The following is a 21884-nucleotide window of genomic DNA, read 5'->3' as shown; positions in this document are numbered from 1 at the left end:
ATCCATTATCTTAGTTACGAGCTACGCTTTCGAATGGCCGAGCAAAATTAGCGAAATTATTACAGTTACTCTGAAACTTCACAATTAACACAGCCAACAAACTAAAACAAACAATCAAACGAAGTTTTTGCGTCACAAATTACCTTTTCTCATTACTGCCATGCATTTTAAGCGTGATGTATTTTTGAGGTTAGGTTAGGTATAACCTCAAAAGCGCGCCAACTTTTGCAATTTACTTTTATTTGTGTCCACAATTTGCATGCGCGGGAACTGTCGCGATTCCTTTTCCAATTTCGAACTTATTCCATATTCGAAGCTACTCCGTGAATCGTGACTCGATTAGTTTTTTAGCGCTTTTCTTTCGGCCAGTGGTGCGTGTTTTGGATGAAAATAAGATTTGCTTAATAATGCGTTTCAGATGAATTTTTTCTGGAGAAATATTCAACGTTACTTTACATGAAATCTAAGTTTTTTTAATCGTCACTAATAATCTACGCTAATAATTGATAGTTAGTGTTTTTATTGCCAGATATAAGATTTTTTTTTATAGCTCGGTGTTGAATTTAAAAAATGTACTTTTTATTACAAAATCCGATACATTTTATCGGTGGAATGCTTAACGGTTCTAAAATGGAACTGTCAAAAGCCGCTTAAAAGAATAACCATTGTCATATCGAAGGACGTTCGAGTGGCATTTTGGAAAACTAAAATCCCTGAAATAGACATTCTAAATTCAAATACGTTCGGTAAACAAATTGTGTCGTGTCAATAAAGTGTCGTAACGGCTTAATTTATTTTTCCTATATGGATAAATCCGGTATGATTGATGTTTCAATATTAGCATGAATAAAGCTTGCTCTTTGCTCGTATTTAAGTGCTTTTAAATGGGATTTTGATAAATACAATAATTGCAAATGCAAACATACAAAAAAATGTAAAACCTTTTTTTATTTGGATGATCTCAGATAATCTTGCAATAATCTGAGTGAATAAATGGAAACAATAATTAAAAACCATTTATCAATATAATTACGAAACTATTTTTCTGTTTTAAAGTGGTTGCATTCTATAAATTTTAATTTGGAATATAATGAAATTTTCGAGGCGGAAATGTTTTAATTATTTATATTTTACATTATTATAACGAAACTTTTGACACGTTTTGTTGCGTAATCCTCTTCACCATTAACTTTAAAAATGTGTAAAAATAATTTAAGTTGGATATGCGTGGTGTACACTGTACAATGTACATAATATTATTATTATGTCAATCACGTAGGTACCTATAATAAGTATAGGTAAATTCACATCATTTAATGTTAATTTGTAGATTAATAAAGCGATAATTTATTGACTTACACAATTTTAAAACAATAAAATAAAAAAAAAACTTTACCATAAAATTTTTAGTTCAATAAGCTTCTCACAGCCCTCGTCGCAGGACAAAGCTAGTTACGCGAAATTATATGCAAAGCCGTTGAACAATTTCTACGAAACTTTTTTCACTCCCAGCTCGGGAAAGTGAAATTTTCACAATAAAGCCGTGATTTATATCGTCTTACGGAATAACATGGAATCTTTTTGTTGTTTTAAATGTCTTGCCCGGTATGCCATTTGCATTGAACGCTTTTTTACGCGTGCTCTCGACTCGCCTCGACTCGCTTGTTGAAATAAATCTGTAGTCCTTTTCATAGGAAATTATGCTTTGAATAAAACACTTTCTTATTTGTAGTAAAAAATTATAATGCGCATTTTATTTAAAGCTATAATATCAATGAACGCATTTTTTATACTAGATACGTTAGAACTCTTTATTTTTATTGAAAAATAATGTGTATTTTATTTTATTATAGGTTACAAAATTATTTATGTGAACGCGTCTTTATAACATTTCATTTTTTTAACAATCCTCCTTAGATACTGGCCGTTTATAAAAAAAAAGAATAAGCAGAAAAAGAATCATTAAAAAAAAAGTCCTATCATGTTCGAAATTTGAAAAGAAGCGCGCTCGTCGTTTGTGATTTATAACATAAAGACTAGATACAATTTATACAAAGGTAGACCGTAAAATATATTTTTTAAAGGTTATGAGTTCAATTTACGTTTTGTATTTATTTATTGGACTGTATTGGAGAAAATATTATTTTAATTTTCTGTTTGTAATTACGGACGAGGCTTAACTAATATTGAAAAAGTGAGCGTTTAGCTTTTATATTGAAATTTAATTAGTGTTTTAATACGTATAAAATGTTTTATAAGACAAACATTTTAAATAATACGACATTTAACATCCAATTAGAATATTTGAAACGACACGATCAACCGATATTAAATTTTAAATTAATAACCTAAAAATAAATTGCTTTTCTTTGTCCGCAGTACCTCCAGACATAATGAGTGACGATACCTCTGGGGACGTATCAGTCCAGGAGTTGGAGAATGCAACCCTCACCTGCAAGGCCACTGGACATCCTCCTCCGAAGATCACGTGGAGGAGGGAGGACCATGAACCCATATTGTTGAAGAAACCCATGTCCAGGGAGTTTGAAAAAGGTAACTTTTATTTATTTTAATTGAAAAGGTCTTCCTTTCTTTTAGTTGCTCGATCTGATATAAATTATACCTACTCAGTTCTTACTAGGTGAAAACGTAGCTTTTTTGGATTGCCCATTTTTTCAATTATAACTCAGTAGGTAGGTACATATATACAATATGTTTTCAGACTTGATTTATGTAGACCTTAGATAATATTTACTTGAATTTGTAGACATCTTGAGAATGTTTGAAAAAAAATATACTTACTACTTACACCATTATTTTCTACAGCGACTATACATCACGTCGAAAGAATCAGTACATTACAAAAAAATAGAAAAAGTACCTTGTTACATCATCTATTAGGCTTGTTAATCCTTCGTGCCATGAATAGTTTCATACTAAAAATAAAGGCACAGAAACTAATGGAAGACAACTCATAAATGACACAACTCACGAAGCTTTCAGTCGAGTTTTGTTTTCACTTATAACAGTTAAAGTGCCTTAACTATATAGACATTCTTGAACTTATAGTTTAATTATGTTAACGATTTTAGCCTTAAAATTCGTATTCAATTATAAATAGAAAATAAAAATTTGTTAAAAAAATATGAAATCTATACCTACTTAATGTTATAAAGCTGAAGAGTTTATTATTTTGTTTGTTTGAACTCGTTAATCTCAGGATCTACTGGTCCGATTTGAAGAATTCTTTCGGTGCTAGATAGCCCATTTATCGGGGCTGTAAAATATTATCACGCTAAGACCAACAGGAGCGGAGCACTGCGGGTAAAACCAGTTGCACAGCTATACTATAGTAGAAAATAAAGCTCTTTGTTAAAAATAACATACGAGATATCTAGGTAGTACTATATTAATATTTCTCTATAAAAAAATAAACTAAATATCGTATTAATAAAAGGTATTCCATTTAAAATGAACAAGTATAATCAAAATGAAACGCACGAATAGATTTCAATTAGCGAGCATTAGGCAATATAGATTAACAAAGTATTGTTGTTCATACAATGCAACAATAAAACGATTCCCGATAAAGCGACGCTTAAAATCTTTTTATTACATTCGGTAATGACAAAGAAAAAGTTCCACGTTTACAATATGAACTCCCGGATAATTTCCATACGGGGTGGATAAAATAAAATTTTATTAGCTCGAGTTGTCAAAGAATCTGAAAGTTTAGTCGGGGGTAAATGTTTCTGCAGTCACAGAGGCTAAATCAGCGTTCATAAGGAAGGTAATATTCGATTATCTGTCTGTGTAAAGTTTCATACAGAGTTGGGAAGCGATTTATAGCTTGGAAATGTAAGGCTTCGATTTCACAATTGGTTTTGTGTTTGTGTTGAGTGAAGTCTCGTTTACAGATAAGGAATTATTAGTTTTACGACTTTTGCATTATTATACATATTTAATGAAGAAGACTATGCTACAATAAACAATTAAATTTTATTTAAAGTCGTAACACATTTATTTTTTAATTAACCTCTAACTAAATTCTATTCCAGAGCTATTATAAAAATGTTTATTAGGTACACTACACTAAAAATTGTTACGGCTGTAAAAGCTATGTTTTAACGTACAATAAATGTAATTAGTTACCATTTCCTTTAGCTATTATATAGACCTAAATATTCTCAGGAACTTTTTTATTATAACTGCGATTTAGTACACGTAGATAAGGCCTAACTAAAACCACTTTCCTACTGGATCTAAATAATTCTAAAATTGTTTTGGGTAAAAATAATCAACAATCTTTTCAACAAACCAACTTTATATTATTTTTTACTATCGATAACCAAAGTACCCACGTGATACGCAATATTTTTCCTCGAACGTCCAAATAAATTGTCAACTTTTAAATTGTCTTTTTTCAAAATAAAGCTATTTATTTTTCATTTTCACGTTTTGGTTCTACAGCTTGTTGAGTACAAGCCCGAGATTCTATTTAAATCATACAATATAATGTAATTAATAAATCACTTCACACTCTTTCATTTCTACTTAAAAAATTACAAGAATTAACATACTTTAATTATTATTTATGACACAGTATAAAAACGTGCTTAAGCGTTTTATTAATCTAGTTCAATGTACACGCACCCTCACAAAGCTACGTCACGTCACGTTATTATTTTACAACGTGAAATTTCTTTACGTGACTGCATTATGCTAGAACTTTCTAAATGGTTCTTTCATATTGTGGATGATCCTGAATGGTATTGTAATGTGATGTCGTTAACTTTATGGACATCTTTGGGGTTGAGATTTTGCTATATTGTGAAGCTTAGTTGTGAAGTTAGTCGGCTTAATAGTTAATCTGTTGATTTGTTTCTCGAGAAGCAAAGATTCTGATAAAACTATATTTATGTGGTAGTAGTTAATTAATTTGCATTTAAATAACATGTAATTTGTTTCTATATTGATTGTTGACAGAACCCCTCTTAATAGATAAGGATTTAAAAAAAATGTACATGGTGTGGCAATGAATGGATAACTGGAGATAGAGTACCTACGTTGTGACGTTGTTCCATTATCCATATTTCTCTCTCTTTCTATTTCGAACGGATTGTCGAATAATCCTTATCGAGTTAATTTCACTACAATTATTAACACATGAAGTATAGTGAGTAAACTTTTATATAGGTATAAAAGTATTTTTATCCCATTGCCATACCAAAATAAATCACTTTCCTACTAAAAGCTCTATTAAAAGCACTAAAACTTAAAGAGGAATCCGAGATAAAATCAGGATCAAAGTGCAAATCCAGAATTTTCACTCGATTAAAACAACGTAGAAGCAGGTAATAGATCTAACTTTCTCACCGAATGAACTTCTAAATTCCTTTACTAACGCAAATATATTTTCTTCTTTTTTTATGTGTTTGGAAAAGTATTTATTCCTCCCTTTAATACATACACTATACAGTTAAAATCATCTTATTATACTTTTGTAATATTTCTCCCATTTCTTTTTACACCTATTTTGACGGTTATCATTTATGTGACTATAAAATTCCTTAGTTATAAACGGTTATTCTTTAATTTAAAATATAGTGATATTTAAAAGGAAAAGCCATTTTAACCACTATCAAAATTTTAGCAAACATTATAAGTACTTTATATTAGTAAAAAATTATAGCAACGCAAAGAAATCATGTATTTGATAAATTATGTGGGAATTTTACGACATAATTTATCAAATACATTACATTTGAAAATTCCCATAGAAACTCTTAAAATTTACACCATTCAATCCCTTAAAACCCCAGGTTACTTATGTAAAGATCTCATGTGTGAAAATGTTCAGATATATAATATAACGCTAAGCCCCATCTTGAGAAGTCGCAGGTGCGTTCATAAATTGCTAGCGAAGGAAGTTTTTACACTTATTCCTACTAAAGTTCAATATTTTAAGTTGGTTAATTCGTTGTTTTGTTAAATGGTGTAAAAAGGCAAGATTATCGTTGCAAAAATGTTTCATACCAAGATACAAGGAATCAGATGAAGCTGAATTTAAGCATTTTTAATTTAAAAATCGACTGAAAAAATGAAATATGAAAATGAAATATTATTTATTTCAGCAAAAACACAGTAGGTAACAAAACCAATTTAACAATACATATAAGAATTTGCTGTTGCTTATGCTACACAATTTTTGACTATTTATTATTTATTTTAAATATTTACAATAATTGGTAAAAAACGTATCAGTAAAAAGACAGAAATAAATGACTACCTAACATCTACATAAGAAACAACATTACACATTTATCATTACATTCTCATTTCAATTTCATTCCCTCATTCCGCTTCAATCTGTTCAATACGTATTATTCAAGAACTCACCAATTAATTGCATGTTAGAGTTAACAAACACATCACTTTCCTCACAAGCAATACAAATGATAGTTTATTTATTCGAGTGTGAATAAAATCCACTCTCTATTTTAATCAAAAAGTCGCCATCATTCGCTCCACCTGCTCTTTAAATTGAACTTTTATCTTGAAATAGAAAAATAGATTGATGTGACATCGAATTAATGCAATGGTAAAGTGAATGCTATTTACTTGTGTAAAGGTTAAATTGAAGCATTGATAGCAATTCATTCATATACACATAAAAGATTTGAAAAATGACACAGTTATTTTAGTTTTAACGATTTTGGGAACGTGCTTTTATTCTAAATATTTAAGGACTTTGAAACGTATAGAAATAAATAGGTAAGGTTAATTGGTACGTTACATATAAATCTATAATACTTCATCATCCATATTATAAAGCTGAAGAGTTTGTTTGATTGTTTGTTGAAAAATTATTTCGATGTTATATAGCCCATTTATCGAGGAAGGTTATCCAAACTAATATTATAAATGCGAAAGTATACGTACTGTTACTCAATCACGCCTTAACTACTGAACCAATTTTCATGAAATTTGGTATGGAGATATTTTGATACCCGAGAAAGGACATAGGCTACTTCTTATCCCGGAAATCCCACGGGAACGGGAACTATGCGGGTTTTTCTTCGACTGCGCGGGCGAAGCCGCGGGCGGAAACCTAGTAGGCTATATATTATCATCACGCTAAGACCAACAGGAACGGAGCAATGCGGGTAAAACCGCAGGGCACAGCTGGTACAAAATAATCCTTGCCATATTAGATTAATTAGTGAACATTTCAAATACTAAATCAATTATAAATGTATCGATAAACCCGAAATATACCGATAACCACAATAGAGGTCTAATTAATTAATTCAATGCATATTTTATGAATTATAAACCAACATGAGTAGTGTCGAATTATTGTACGTGAGCTTAAAAAATGTAATAACATAATATTATGTAACTGGAATTAGGTCAGTATTTAACGGTGAATTTACATCAATCGAGCGAATGCTCATTCTAACCCTACTGTGTCAAATTCTTTTAATGTAAACAGGCGTTTAGCATTCTTTCGTTGTTCTTAATGCGTTCGAAAAGATTCTATGCAATGTTCCAATACTGAACAACACTGAATACGAGTTTTCGTTCACAAAAAGATCACGAAAAAATGCTCTTGATCTAGCTTTATGTTCGTTTGATGTACATGTACGGTACATTAAAACCCATTGATTTAATATTACTACAAGTAAATACTAAGTAATGTAGATTACGTTCAATTAGTAGTAGTTAACAAGGAATTAAATGTGTGGGTAGGTCGGAAAATTGTAGCCATAATAACAGATTAGAATCGTATCGTGTTTTTAAGTATTTATAAATCTTTTTCGTACATATCTTAGTTCGTGATATCAACCTGTTACATCTATGATTTGGGTCACGGAATTCACAGCTTTTATTTAATTATTTTTGTTCCTGTTAAAAATATGTTTTGCACGCCTCATAAGCGAAGCGTTGAGGTGGGTACTAATGTCACTTCGCGCAAAACATCTGATTTTTCAAACTTAAAATGTCTTTATGTATCATACATTGCACTTGTAAGATAATACATACACACACATATTAAGAAAAAACACTATTTTTAACGTTCATGATATTTTTGATGTCATTTTTGTTATTTAAACTAGTTAAAAAACAGTTTAAAAAAGTTCTGTCTTGGACGTCCGTGTGTCTGTATGTGCGGATCCTTTTTCTTGTTAACACGATAGCGACCGAAATACTTTACTAATCGAGTCTTTTTTTTTCTCTTACGCTTGAGTATGCTCAGGAATAGAACCCTTTCATTTTTTAGGGTCTGATTCGATGTGGTTTAATTGTTATTAAATAAACAAAAATAATAATTAATAAATATTTATTAAAAAAAAATTATGAGGCGTGCACTTTTGGATTTTCCAAATTATTTTAATATAATATAATATGAGCAATTTTTTAATATAATATAATATGAGATGTCTGTTTTTTCTTCAATTAGTGTACTCTAAGGCCTTTTCTATGTTCTCAAATTGGAATGTAGTAAAAGAAGTATGTATATAGTGTATATCTACCGACACATTTAGATCGGTCACTTTAGGGAAAGTCTGCATCTAGATGGCAACGAGTTCTACTTTAGACGGTGGCTTCACTCGCGTGCTACTACTCGTCTACTACTGTCTCTATACTAAATTTCATATCAGATTAGCTACTTTTCCGTAAAATAGAAATAAAGATAGTATGTATGAATTCTTACTAACTTTCACGTTATATTATACTAGCTTTACACCCGCGGCTTCGCCCGTTTTGTCTAAAACCTATTAATTTATACACTAAAACGTTCCTCTTGAATCACTCTATCTATTAAAAAACGCTTCAAAATCCGTTGCGTAGTTTGAAAGATTTAAGCATACATAGGGATATAGGGACAGAGAAAGCGACTTTGTTTTATACTATGTAGTGAAGAGGGATATTGTGTTGTGATTGATGTCCAAAATTAATAAGAACATGTAATATACCTAGAATTATTTTTCAGTGGAAAGCTACGTCGGCTCTTCGATGCCGCTCTGGCGGGTCGACCGCCGGCAAATGGGCGCGTTCCTCTGCATAGCGTCCAACGACGTGCCACCAGCTGTGAGCAAGCGGATCACGCTTAATGTTAATTGTAAGTATTCTTTAACCTACTTTATAACTTACTCGAAAATAACTAAGTAGTAGTTAACTTTTTTTATTCCAATTTTGTTTAATTATTCAGAACAATAAATGTAAAATAGCACGATCTACGTCCCAATAGAGAATTGGTTAATACATATATTTTATGTATTAAAATAACATTGATCCTAATTTAATTGCTAATGCACGAAATACAATTTAATTAATGGTTGAAATGAGTATTTAAAACCTTTCGTAATGATACAAAGATCTGTAGTAAAATTATATAGTTAATATTTTGGCACAGTACAATATAGGTACTATAAATAACAAAAAACGTTAAAAACTAATTAGACAAAGCAATCAAAAGCAGGGCAGCAATCAGGAAATAAATTTCACACAAATCAACATTTTCACTCAAACATTATTCCCAAATAAACTCTCTTTAATATCCTGAAAGCGAAATCCTGGAAATGGTTGAAATAGTTTTGCTCGGTCATTAAATTGGAAAGTGGTTAGTTCGCTCGATTCAGAAATTAATCATACGCGGAAAGTTCCACAGAGGTTCACCGCAATGCTATCCACACAAAACTGGAGTTAAACATTTTTTTTATTTATAGTCTGTGCCAAAATATTAAAGGCCTGGATATTCAGTTTCATGTGTGTTTCCTGCGTTCTAGCACTCGGTATATTCCAGTTTTTTCAATCGTCAAAAAGATATCGCATAAAATTAATACATTTTTCATTCATAACGTGGAAAGTGTTTATTGGTTTTTTATTGATTGAAATAATATAAAGCAAAAACAAAAGTTTAACATGACAAATCTCTGTTTCTGTTTAATAAAAAAACATAGTTTGAATATGACGATTTCCTCTTATATTATTATGAGTTACGTTCTCCATAATTAAAATTCATAAAGATTTCCCAAATTTTCAAAATGTCTTAATTATTATAATTAATTGACAATATTTAAATCCATCTACAAGGAAATACGCGTACATTCATCAATTATAATTAACTTAATTGTCTTAAATTAGTTTTTATTATTGATTGAAACCTACATTCTAAAACATCTAAATTTTCCTTCATTCCACGGACCTTTCATGTTTTTCAAAATTGAAAATATCAAAACCTACAAGGAACAAACATACATTCTATCAATTACAATTCTTTATATCTAGAATGTTCCTTCAACCGCTCCACCGTCATGTATATCAATGAAGCGGCATTTCACGTAGAAAAAAATGGCCAGACCACCTGACGTATGTACAAAGTGAATCCTGCCAATACTTCGAGGGCTAACGAATAACATTATAATCCACTGAGCTTCACTGTCACGCCCTTGGATCGAAGCCAGGATTCACTATCGAGTATATTATGCAATTTTCAGTAAACAACGCAGAGTGAATTTGGTTGCTGATGTTTGATTTAACGTATAAATTGCGTGAAACTATCGGAAGGAATAACCTAAATATTGATAAATGACATGATATTAATAATTCAGACTTTATAAATAGTATTCATTTGTATAAGTAAGTTTCAAAGGCCCTTACACGTCTTATTAATGAACTGAATCATACTAATTCTAAAATAGAGAAACACGTAATAGTTTATGTGGTTGTACAAAAGTCTATGATAGCCACTCTAAGATTGATATTTTCAGAACTTTTTTATCATTTTAGAGACAGAGACGCTAAAAACATATCCAGAAGTAGTAAAACTGGGTACACATGTTTTTAATAATACAAAGTTTATGGTCCGGGAGCCAGCAACAGATTTTATGACCAAGTTCCTCTCAAGCGGTAATTAGTAAAATGCATCAAAGTATAGTATTATGAAGCCTCGTGAACGTCAGCTGGAGCTCGGTTGGGGGGAAGAGCGGTTGTAGCCTCCCGTATCAGCTGACGGTTTTTCCACCAAGATACAGCCAGCTGACATATATATTTATCCACAGTTACATACAAGCTACCATCAGGTAAATTTTTGTTTGAGAGGAAATAACGGAAAATAAATTTTTCTTTAAATTTAACTTTCATGTTCGAGACACCAGCTGACGTATAATACACCATGTTGTAACCAGCTGACTATTTTTTTTCGTTGAGATATTGGGTTAGCTACAATTTGACAAATTTTTAGCTGAGAGGAAATGAATGAATGAATGTATTTTTTTTTCCTATGTGCGTGGGAGGCTACAACCGCTCACCCCCCCAACCGAGCGCCAGCTGACGTTCACGAGGCTTTATAATACTATACTCTCATGCGTCTGACGAATTATCTCTTGAGAGGAAATAGTTAACCAAATTTGCACCTGGCTCCCTAACCATTAAAGACATTCTTGAAATAAGATTCGTTCTGGTCACAAGAGAGATGCACTACAATATAACGAATACAATACGTCGAAACGACTAAAGCAATTGCATTTCCGAGCACTTGGAAAGGTTTTCTAATATTCCTGGAGTAATATAGCGTACCTTGAGGCAAAATATTGTTACTTTTAACAATGTTTGATTTCGAAATTATATAGAATCAGCTCAGCCAATTTAAAATACAATTTATGAATAAGTTCACATAAAACGGGATGTTGTGTTGTTAGATTTGTAAATCAAAGGATGTATATGGATGAAAATATCACAGAAGTTTTTATATGATAAAAGCTTCTTAATTTCAGAAAAAAAATTGGTTGTTGTCGTGCTGATTCGTAGAATTAGTAAAAAATAGATAAAATATGGAAGTTGTAGCTCAGGAACTAAGAGGTAAAAGAAAATAAACTGAACTCATTTCGTATTGCACACCTTAATTTCCAAACTCCCATCTCCCACATTACGAAGCTTTTTATATCTATAAATAAATACTCTGTCAATTCAGGTCCAAAGATTCTTAAAATACCCGAATAAATTTGTTTAACAAAACAATACGTGGGTAGTTCGAAAAATAATTGTCTCCCAAATCTACTTGCACGTCAAGCTCAGTCAGAAGCAATTCGACGTCCTCGCAATAATCTGAAGACTCCACATGCTATTTCGTAGTGAAAAATGTAGGTAGCTCTGGCTGGCTGCCAATTGGGCCGCGATCTAGTGTAGTGTGGGCGAGCGGTAGCGAAGCGGGAAGCGGTTATAATAGCATTATTGTATTAGATCAATAATACATGTCGTAAGAAATTTTAAGGAAAAAAAATCAATAATAAAGCGGCATAACAGCATTTTTAATTATACATATTTTTATTAATTTCTACATTTAAAAATAACAGGACAATCATTTATTTCTCATTTCTTTTCACATTATAATTTTACAAATCAAAGTGACCCAGGCTTCTAAGATAGTAAGAACTGTTTTTCAGGAGCCTGTGTCTTCCATTTACAATGTAGGTACACTCTTTAAGGCTAATTTTTTCGTAACGAATATGTTTCACTTGCTATTCTAAATGGTATTTTGCAACAATCATTTTTGTTAAATTAAATTAAATATTGCACCATGAACCTAGTAGGTATTTACTACTTATAGGGCCATGTTAAATGTTTTGGGACCTTAATAAATTATCGCTATATTAATACTATTATCAATATCAACTTCTTCTATATTAAAGATCCTATAATATATTTAATATAATAATAAAATATTTTCCGCTGTCGCTTGTCCCTCCATGAACATAGCTTGACATGGCTGCATCAGTCACAATGCACGATGCACTTGGGATAAAGAGCGTTCTATAACTGGGAATTATTGCGCCATACAGTACACACGCGTCAAATAAATCTCTGATAAGGTGTGCTTATGGACGCATATTTATTTGTTCATTTGATATTGGTCAATGGATTTTTTGCGTGGTAAATTATTGTTGCGAGTGTAGGTTGGAGTTTTTATTTAATTGTTAAGTTATAATATTGTGTATTTTATTTCGTAATAGAAGTTAGTAAAACTTAATGAACCATTCAAATATATACGCCTAAGCCTAGCCATTTATTCACGATACAGATGTTTTATCGTTACCACGCGTCCAAATAGCGAAATCGTCCTTTCAAAATTCAAAGAACACATTTCAGTAATCTCCTGCCTATCCTCATGCATTTTTTTTCAATAAATAATATTTTTTATTTGTTAATATATACACATAAATAAATTAATTTGTTTTCCACATACTTGGAAACACACAGTTTTTTTTATGAAAAAAAAAATGCACTAGGCGGTTCCACACATACCAAGCTTCTTTGCGTAGCAATTGCTACGCGAGGCTGCTCGCTCCGTGTTGAGCCGCCTGAACTTAAATATGTATTTTTCTATTAAAATATTTGTTTCCTAATTTATAATAAAAAATATGTTTTTCTATACTTATTTCCTAATATAATATAATTTCCCACCAGTCGCGCCAACAGTAAAGGTCCCCAACCAGCTTCTGGGCGCTCCTCTCGGCACAGACGTCAAACTGAAGTGCTATGTGGAAGCGTATCCTAATACCATCAACTATTGGATCAAGAATAGAGGCGAGATGTTGTTGGATGGGTAAGTTTTATAATTAAGGTAGTATATTAGTATAATAAGATTAATTAAATAGTATGAGTAGAGTTTAGATATAAAAGTGTGAAAATAAATAAAAAATACATACTTAAATACCGAATACAACATGTTTTGTTTGAAAGTGTTTAAATATGCAGTTCCATAAGAACGTTACCTGTAGGCGTTACAATTAAAACGTATAATTAATACTCTATTTGGTATACATGTGGGGGACGTTAAGAGGAAATTTTTGAGACCAAAATAATATATGCTAAGATGCTATAAAGTATAAGTAATTTATTTACACTGTCGACGTATAAAAAGATTATTTCTAACTTAGTTTGTTATTGATAAATTTAAAAATGATATTGTATCGATGTTGAAAATTCTTAAAAGACTACGAGACGTATTAGTTTTACTAACGTACTATGTTATAGTTCTTTATGTATATCGTGGATTTATAATGTAATATGTGAACTAAATAACTACATAATTATGCTTTTCTTCAAAAGAAAATTTGCAAAATTCAATAAGATGACTCATTATTACTCTTGTTATGCTGGCAGCACAATAAAGTTTTTAAAATTAATAAATAAAATTATTCCCAACCTACACTAAAATCATATTTCCTTCTACTGTTTATTTTTAGCACTTCCCCCAATTACTTTAAAGATAGTCGAATTCTCGAAGTTCCCAACAAAACAAAGTTACATACAAATAGACATTGTTTAGCGAATTTCTAAAGCAGAATGAAGTACAAACTCGGTTATTACGAATCATTAAGAATGAAACGGTACTTTGTACTTTGTATACAATGACGAACATACATATACCAATATATATAACAAAGTGTGGGAGTTTTAATTGAATTTGTTTGAGTAAGAAACGTTGTTTACAAATTTAGCACTCTATTCTGAAATGTTATCATTAAATCTAATGACACAATATTAGACCAACATTAAAGTAATAATTTAAGGTCTTTTAACGGATTCTAAACGCGTTTTATATATTAGTAGTTCTCGGCTCTGTTAAAGATTAAACAAATATAGAATATAGGCTATATTTCCCAAAAATAATGTAGCTTTTTGTAATCGAGAGAATTTCCAAAGTGATACAGTAGTGTAGTTTCAGACTTAATTAAATAAAAACAAAAAATCCTCTTTCCTCTTTATATTATTACAAAAGATTATTTTTAACCGATTTAACCCTTAGCAGGTATCGTGGGTCAAATTTGACCCAGAAGCGAACATTTTCGGTTATAATCCTTTTAATATTTATGCAACGACTGTGCGCTTCTACGTATTCTCAGTACGTCACTAGCTGCGGCGGGGGGTGGAAGTGCAGCGCTGGGACTATCTAAGGAGTGGAGGTAAGTAGCTGTCTGGGTCACGTTTGACCCACGACACCAAATAAGTAACTTTTTTCACTGAGTGTAATTACGTACTTTTTTTGTTTTAGTGTTTATTTGTACTATAATGGCGGCTTTCTGAACGACAGACAAATCGAGGAGTTGATATAGACGACTTAAGTGATGATTTGGAATCGGAAAATGAAAGGACACCAAATATAACCCAACTTTGTGACGACGAAATCATCGACGACGATCGAGACAGTCCCTAACCTGTTAGTTGCTCAGAAGACTGTATTGTGACTTGTATTTTGGAGTAAATTCTGACGACAGTGAAAACGAAGAGGAGAATACGAGAATAAGAGAAAATACGAGAGATGAGAGCGAAGAAGATGGTCAGTCAGAAGTCATTTTGGTTTTGGTTGTCATTTTTTTTATTTTATGCTGATCTCAGAAGTAATTTATTTTTTTGTTATTATAAAGATATAAGAAGTGCCATAAATATCTTTTACTTAAATTTTTTCTTACATTTCTATTTTTTTTTATGTTTTAAGTTCACACTAACCAAAAAGTGCCAAAAAATAAGGTTATTTACAAATGCGTGTAAAACATAATATTTTTTTTATATTCTAAAATTAAACAAAGTTAATTTTGTAAAAAAATATTTGTTTATTTCATAACTAACCATATTTTATACAAATTATAAAAAATCAACGTTCTACAACAGATTGTTTGGTATGGGTAAAATTTGACCCACGATACCGGTAGTGTTGCCAAAAAAGGCGATACCAGCTAAGGGTTAAAACCCGATTACGCTCGTGCCTAAGTACAAGTTAAGTATAAACTGTAACATTTACAAACAAAGAAATAAATGGTTAACAATTTATAGAGATATCAGTAAGACTAAGTACTTTTCGTGAATATAGTCTTATCTAAGCCCTTGCGTGCTGTAAGGGATCACACGCCCACGGCCTAGTTAATCTTTATACTATTAACACGCTTCTGTACATATATAAATAACTTTACCGTATGGTATGTGTAGAAAATATAAGTTATTAGAAAAAAGAAAAAAAATGGTGATGAAACAACTACTAAGTAATACAACTACAAAACTAGTTAGTTCAAAATATAGATATTATGTGTAATTAGAAAATAAAAACAAATATAAAATAGACGATGGAACTATTACTAGTAAGAGAGAAGTTCAGAGAGAAATGTTTGAGTAACTTTGAATAATAAGTGTTCTATCGACCATCAGTCATAAACATAATTATAATGATATTGATCGCATTTTTAATCCTTCAAAAACTTTTTCGTCGTGTTTCGTACGACAGTACTTATAATATGGAAATAGATGTCCGTGGAAACTAATTTCACTAGGAATTCTTATTTCACTATTCTGTTTTGTAGTGCGAAAGGAATGGTAGATAATAATATATCAATATCAATGCGCTATCCCTAAAATACTTACGACTAACGTGTCACAAGGTATTTTTTTATAATTGGTGTATGTAACCGTTTCTTTTATAAATATAACTAGATAAATTTTAATATCCATAATATTAAAATTTACCTAGTCTCATAAAACTCTATTTTTCAGGCCAAAATACACAATCAGAGAAGAGAAATCCTCATACAAGGTATCTATGTGGCTCACAATTCGTCAGTTTTCCAAAAACGACATCGGCACTTACAACTGTGTGAGCACTAACTCGCTTGGCAAGAGTGAAGGCACACTTAGGTTGTATGGTAAGTTATTATTATTAGTATTATATTTACTGATAAAAATGTGTTTTTAATTCTGTAATGTAAGATCACAATATTTTGTTGTTATAATAAAACAGTGATTCGTCAGTTGGACAAAAAATAACAATTAAATGCCATTGAGATAATATTACTACGTATGGAAGAGACACCACGAACAAAATCTGTGCGCCATTCTTTTGCTCTAACTAAGTTTTAAAAATTATTATCTAGTTAGGTACTTACCGATGAAAGTTATTCCTTTGCACTTTTCCGTATTATTTGTGCAATATCGTAACACACACGAAGGCATATTTGATGCGTTTCACTTTAAAACCATTAAAAAAAAACCGCTCAACATACGCCATATGGCGTACATAAGTGAACATAAGTGATGTAGGCGGTGTCGTCTCCATATGTATATCTCAATGTTAAATGCAAAGCTATCTAGTTACTAATGATTTAATGAAACTAATGATAAATTATAGAAATAAAACAAATTAAACACATAGTTGTATATCACAATTTTATTAATATTTTGGTTTCTTAGCACAATTTATAATTATAAGTTAGCTCTTTATTTTTCGTTTCGATCAGAACTATTACATTATCTAAAATTATGAATCATGGAGAGAATTCTCATTGTATAAAGTACTAGCATTCCGCCTGCGGCTTCGCCCGCGTTTTCAAAAAAAAACCCGCATAGTTCCCGTTCCCGTGGGATTTCCGGGATAAAACCTAGCCTATGTCACTCAGAAATGATGTAGCTTTCCAACAGTGAAAGAATTTTTCAAATCTGCCAAGTAGTTTCGGAGCCTATTCAATTCATACAAACAAACAAACAAACAAAAAATCAAACCTTTCCTCTTTATAATATTTGTATAGATAAACTATCAATGTTCCAAAATTCACATACAAATATCATCCATCTATACATAGTAATCAACTATACATAGAACTTTACAAATAATTCCAGGGGTTCGACCCTATAGATAAACACAATTTATATCGAAGTGAATTATCCCCCGAGGCGCAATCATGCTTTATGAAGCTGTATCACTGTAGCTTAACAAAGAATTATATCCCTTTTACATTAATTTCTAATCAGACATTTATAGGCGATTGGTTGTTCTGTATAGCTTATCTGCAAGATATGACAAATAATATGTTAAAATATAGGTCAAAAAGTGTTAAAAAGGCTATCAGAGACGTTACTGGCGATGAATTTTACTTGCACTATTTAAGTTTGAAATTTTGATTTAGTTAATTTGTTCTAATTTAGTTAATTCCAATTAAAAATAGCCTAAATAATTTCTAAAATTCCAGAGGACACTAATAATATTACATGTTCATGTATTTAAAACATGTATATTTATCGTACAAGCAAATAAATATGTGTGTAAATGTGTCTATTTTACATTATTTGCAATGTATTGTTATATGTAATTGTAATTATAGTAATTTATTTTGCGCTATCCCACGACCTTCTTACATTTCCTTTCCTACCAGGTTGCCTGGTAGAGATTGCTGTTCAGCAATAAGGCCGCCTTTTGTACAAATGATGCCTTTGTAATTTTGTTCTTTTTTTTTCTGCTTTGTCCTTTCATGTTTGTACAATGAAGTATTATAAATAAATAAATAAATAAATAAATAAATACTTCATCGTGTACCTACGTACATATTAAAATTTATAATTGATAATAATCTACCCCTACCGTACGTGTATAATATCATACCATACATACCCGAAGTATTTAGAAATCGCTGAAAAAAGTAATATATGAACCGTGAAAATATTAGACCCATTTATTTGGCAGATGTGAAAAAATGTTATCTCCAAAATTATTTTAAATTTTGTCGCCATATTTTATGAGTAAAATTGTTCGTTCAGTATTTGAAAGTAAATTGTTTTACGCTCGGAAACAATTTATTATTTTGGTCAGTTGAATTTTAACTTTTAGTCTAATAATATATTTTCGTTATCAAAGGGGCATATTAAATACAACTGTGCATATTATAGTGTTATAACAATCTATATCTGCATTAAATTTACAAAATATACGTTCCTCAAGTAGGTAGGTACTTTGAATTCAAGCTGAACCTTTCGATAGGTTTGAAACTAAGTTGTGATAAATTAAACTAAGGAGAAAAACATATATAAATTTAACACTTTTTGGCTTTATTTTTTAGATATTAACTGACAAATAAGCTAAAGAGAATATATCCAGAACTGATGAAAGGGTCTATAAATATGTTTAAACTCTATACACTCTACAGGCTACAGTATAAATATTACAATTTAACTTATACTTAATTATAAATATCAACAACAACATACACCCTCCGAGAAATAAATAAATCAAAACAAAATCTCACCACGACTGTACATCAATAAAACCAAGTACACTCAGACTCAATATAGGTATAGACACAAAATAGAGGTATCATTTCGTGCAAAAATCGTTTGCAATTCGCGCAGTATCTTCATTTAGTTCCGTTTAGTCTGGCAGCATGCCCACTATCTTATTGTTATTTCGACTTAATTCTTTCGAGCACCATGTGTTCGGTAAAAGCTTTATATAGCTAGTTATAGTGAAATTCGTTTTAATTTAAAACTAAGTTTGATGCTAGGGATTTGTGTGTATCTGTTTGTCTGACCTCTGGGCATACATTTGTAGTATTTATAATAAATATAATATATTTTATATTATCTACATACTCAATACTCAGAAGGTACAAATTACAATACCTTTTTAAACTCGTTAAACATTATAATATCTCAATACAAATAAAAACATTAAACATTTATAAGCTCGTATAGCTGAGTTTTATTTATATTTAAAATGTAGAAATATTAGAATTAAAAAATACGTTAGATAATAAATACCTTTTTTCAAGTTAATCTAGGCTTGTGTTTAGTATTATATATTTTTGTATTTTATGTTCTAAGTTAAACTATTGCATACCTTATATTTATAAAACTATATCTAATATTTTCGGACCAAAAGAATAATGATATGTGAGCCCCGTGAGGGCAACTCCTCACAATATTACGAGATTACGTGGCGAGACTTGCAATGGTCACACTTGGAATTATTTTAAAGATCTCAGTTAGAACTATCTTTATTTTATTTTAAAAACTATCATTTTTCAACGCAGCAGCAATGAAACTAAATTATTTAGGACACATGCTGGTAATGTCTCTAGTAGGCTATTTAACACATTTTGACGTTTATTTTTATCAATTGTTTGTTATTTTAACTAATAGATAAGCTATCCAGAAGCTGTGAGATCAAGCCAAAAAACTAATATAATTTCAAACTCTTGGTAGAAGGATTAGATTTTATTCATCTTATCTAAAATGTTGTTAACATAATTATTTCTAAATTTTTCTTTATTTTATGTCTATTTTTAAACTCCCTACATTTTAATATCGACTTCAACCACCAAGCCACTATGTATCCAACATAAAAGATAACTTCAAACGTCGACATAACATTATAACATAACATAAAACACATTTCCTCAATAAAAATAAAATGTATAAGATTTTTCATACTCGACGGCATTTTTAATCCGGCTTCGTCATTTCAGAAATTAAACTCAACTCACCGGAGGACTTCAGCAATCAAATAAGCGTGGCTGGAGGTTTGTAGATATTTCTCTTTTTCATAAACTTCATTTTATTTTTGTTTGAAACGAGGTTTATAACCTCTTTGGTGGAGTTTGGAATATATAGTCTGTAAAGTATAAATTTCTATTTTATTCCCGCCAATTTTGGATGACTATTTTTTATAGCAGTAATTTTAATAGGTAACTTTTTCTACTCGTGCCTGCATGAAAAATTATCTTATCAAATTGTAAAGTGTTTTCAATAAATATTATGCAATTGAATTGGGAGTTCTTCCAAATCCCTAATTATTTATAAGAATTTTATTTCTACCAAATTATTCTTACAGATGTAATATCATAATTAAAATTGATTTATTTTTCACACAGGTCTCACCGAAGCCGCCAAAGCGAATTCACAAGAAACATTACACATAGAAAGGACATTGTTAATAATAATAAGTTGTGTATATTTGTACTTATGGTAGGCATGTGATGTGTACATAGTCGCGAGATTTATGCTTTAAAGTAATTCGATTACATGTTTCAATTCTGTAAATATTAATATAAGGTTATAATTTTGTGTTAAACATCATTGTTATTTAGAGTACGTACTTAATGTGGCATGGTTTGCAGATAAATATAAAAACTTTTTGGAATAGAACTCTATTTTTATTTTACTGGCTGGTTGTAAAAAAAAATAGGAACGAAAGCAATTGGCGCTCATTTTGAAAATCGAACGCGTCTGAGCGCGATTATTGGAATGTACAGATACAATATTCTTGTATACTCTGTGATAGTTACATTTTATTTGAATTGTCTTTACTGTAATATATTTTTGATGTAATCGAAACTCGTTGTAATCTGCGAAGCCACGTTAGTATGAACGAATTTAAAAATTTAAGCTCGTGTAATGGAAGTTTCGCTTAGAACCGCCAAAATATGTTTACATTTAATTGTAAACTCATCGCTCGATTATAAGACTGTTTACAACAAATAAACTGAAATTATAATTATAACAACTTGTTTTATTTGAAATTCCAATTATTACTGAAGAATTGAAAGCAGATGAATTTTACAGCTTAGAGAACTTATTAAATTATAACTTATATTTTTATTTCCTCCTGAATTTCAACAAATTCTAAATATCTCTATATGAATTTAATTACCTTCCAAGTAAAGCCATGATTACAGTCCAGTCAATAACTCGCCCCTTTTAAATTTTATTATGAGACTTTAATTTAAAAATTCATATTTCATTTGTAAAATGATACGCAAAATGAGAATTTATATCAATTCAATACGTCGCGAGTATATCCCCTATACAATATTATATTATTAAATTTCACGAATGCAGATATTCAAAGGCAAACTTTCATATTGCAGGGTTTTAAAAGACGCATCTTGGTATAGATTCTTATTATGTTGATAATATGACTTTCAACATTTCAATATATTTTAATATCATTTCATATTAGTAAAATCGGAGAAAATTAAAATAAATTACAAGTCTTTATAGGCCAATTATTCCATCCTATCATCATGTATTCCATCCCTTTCTTTTATTAATTTCAATGA

The 21884-nt window shown here is 30.5% G+C and overlaps 1 protein-coding gene across 1 annotated transcript in view; it reads left to right on the top strand.

Annotated features, from left to right (window-relative positions):
* The window catches only part of DIP-gamma (Dpr-interacting protein gamma), a 67469-nt gene extending 46165 nt beyond the window's left edge, over positions 1-21304 (top strand). The window contains exons 5-10 of the mRNA XM_090113104.1: positions 2380-2553; positions 8999-9127; positions 13474-13612; positions 16555-16703; positions 20292-20345; positions 20697-21304. Of these exons, the coding sequence (XP_089969230.1) occupies positions 2380-2553; positions 8999-9127; positions 13474-13612; positions 16555-16703; positions 20292-20345; positions 20697-20794 (743 nt within the window). The 3' untranslated portion in view covers positions 20795-21304. The remainder of the gene's footprint in view (positions 1-2379; positions 2554-8998; positions 9128-13473; positions 13613-16554; positions 16704-20291; positions 20346-20696) is intronic.
* The last annotated feature ends 580 nt before the right edge of the window (positions 21305-21884 follow it).

Source organism: Colias eurytheme, chromosome 19 (genome assembly GCF_061535395.1).
Source record: "Colias eurytheme isolate Ceu_HAF_F1 chromosome 19, ilColEury1 Martin Lab GWU primary, whole genome shotgun sequence".
NCBI classification, from domain to species: Eukaryota; Metazoa; Arthropoda; class Insecta; order Lepidoptera; family Pieridae; genus Colias; species Colias eurytheme.
The sequence above is the reverse complement of the archived record's forward strand: the minus strand, read 5'-3'. Positions and strand labels throughout refer to the sequence as shown.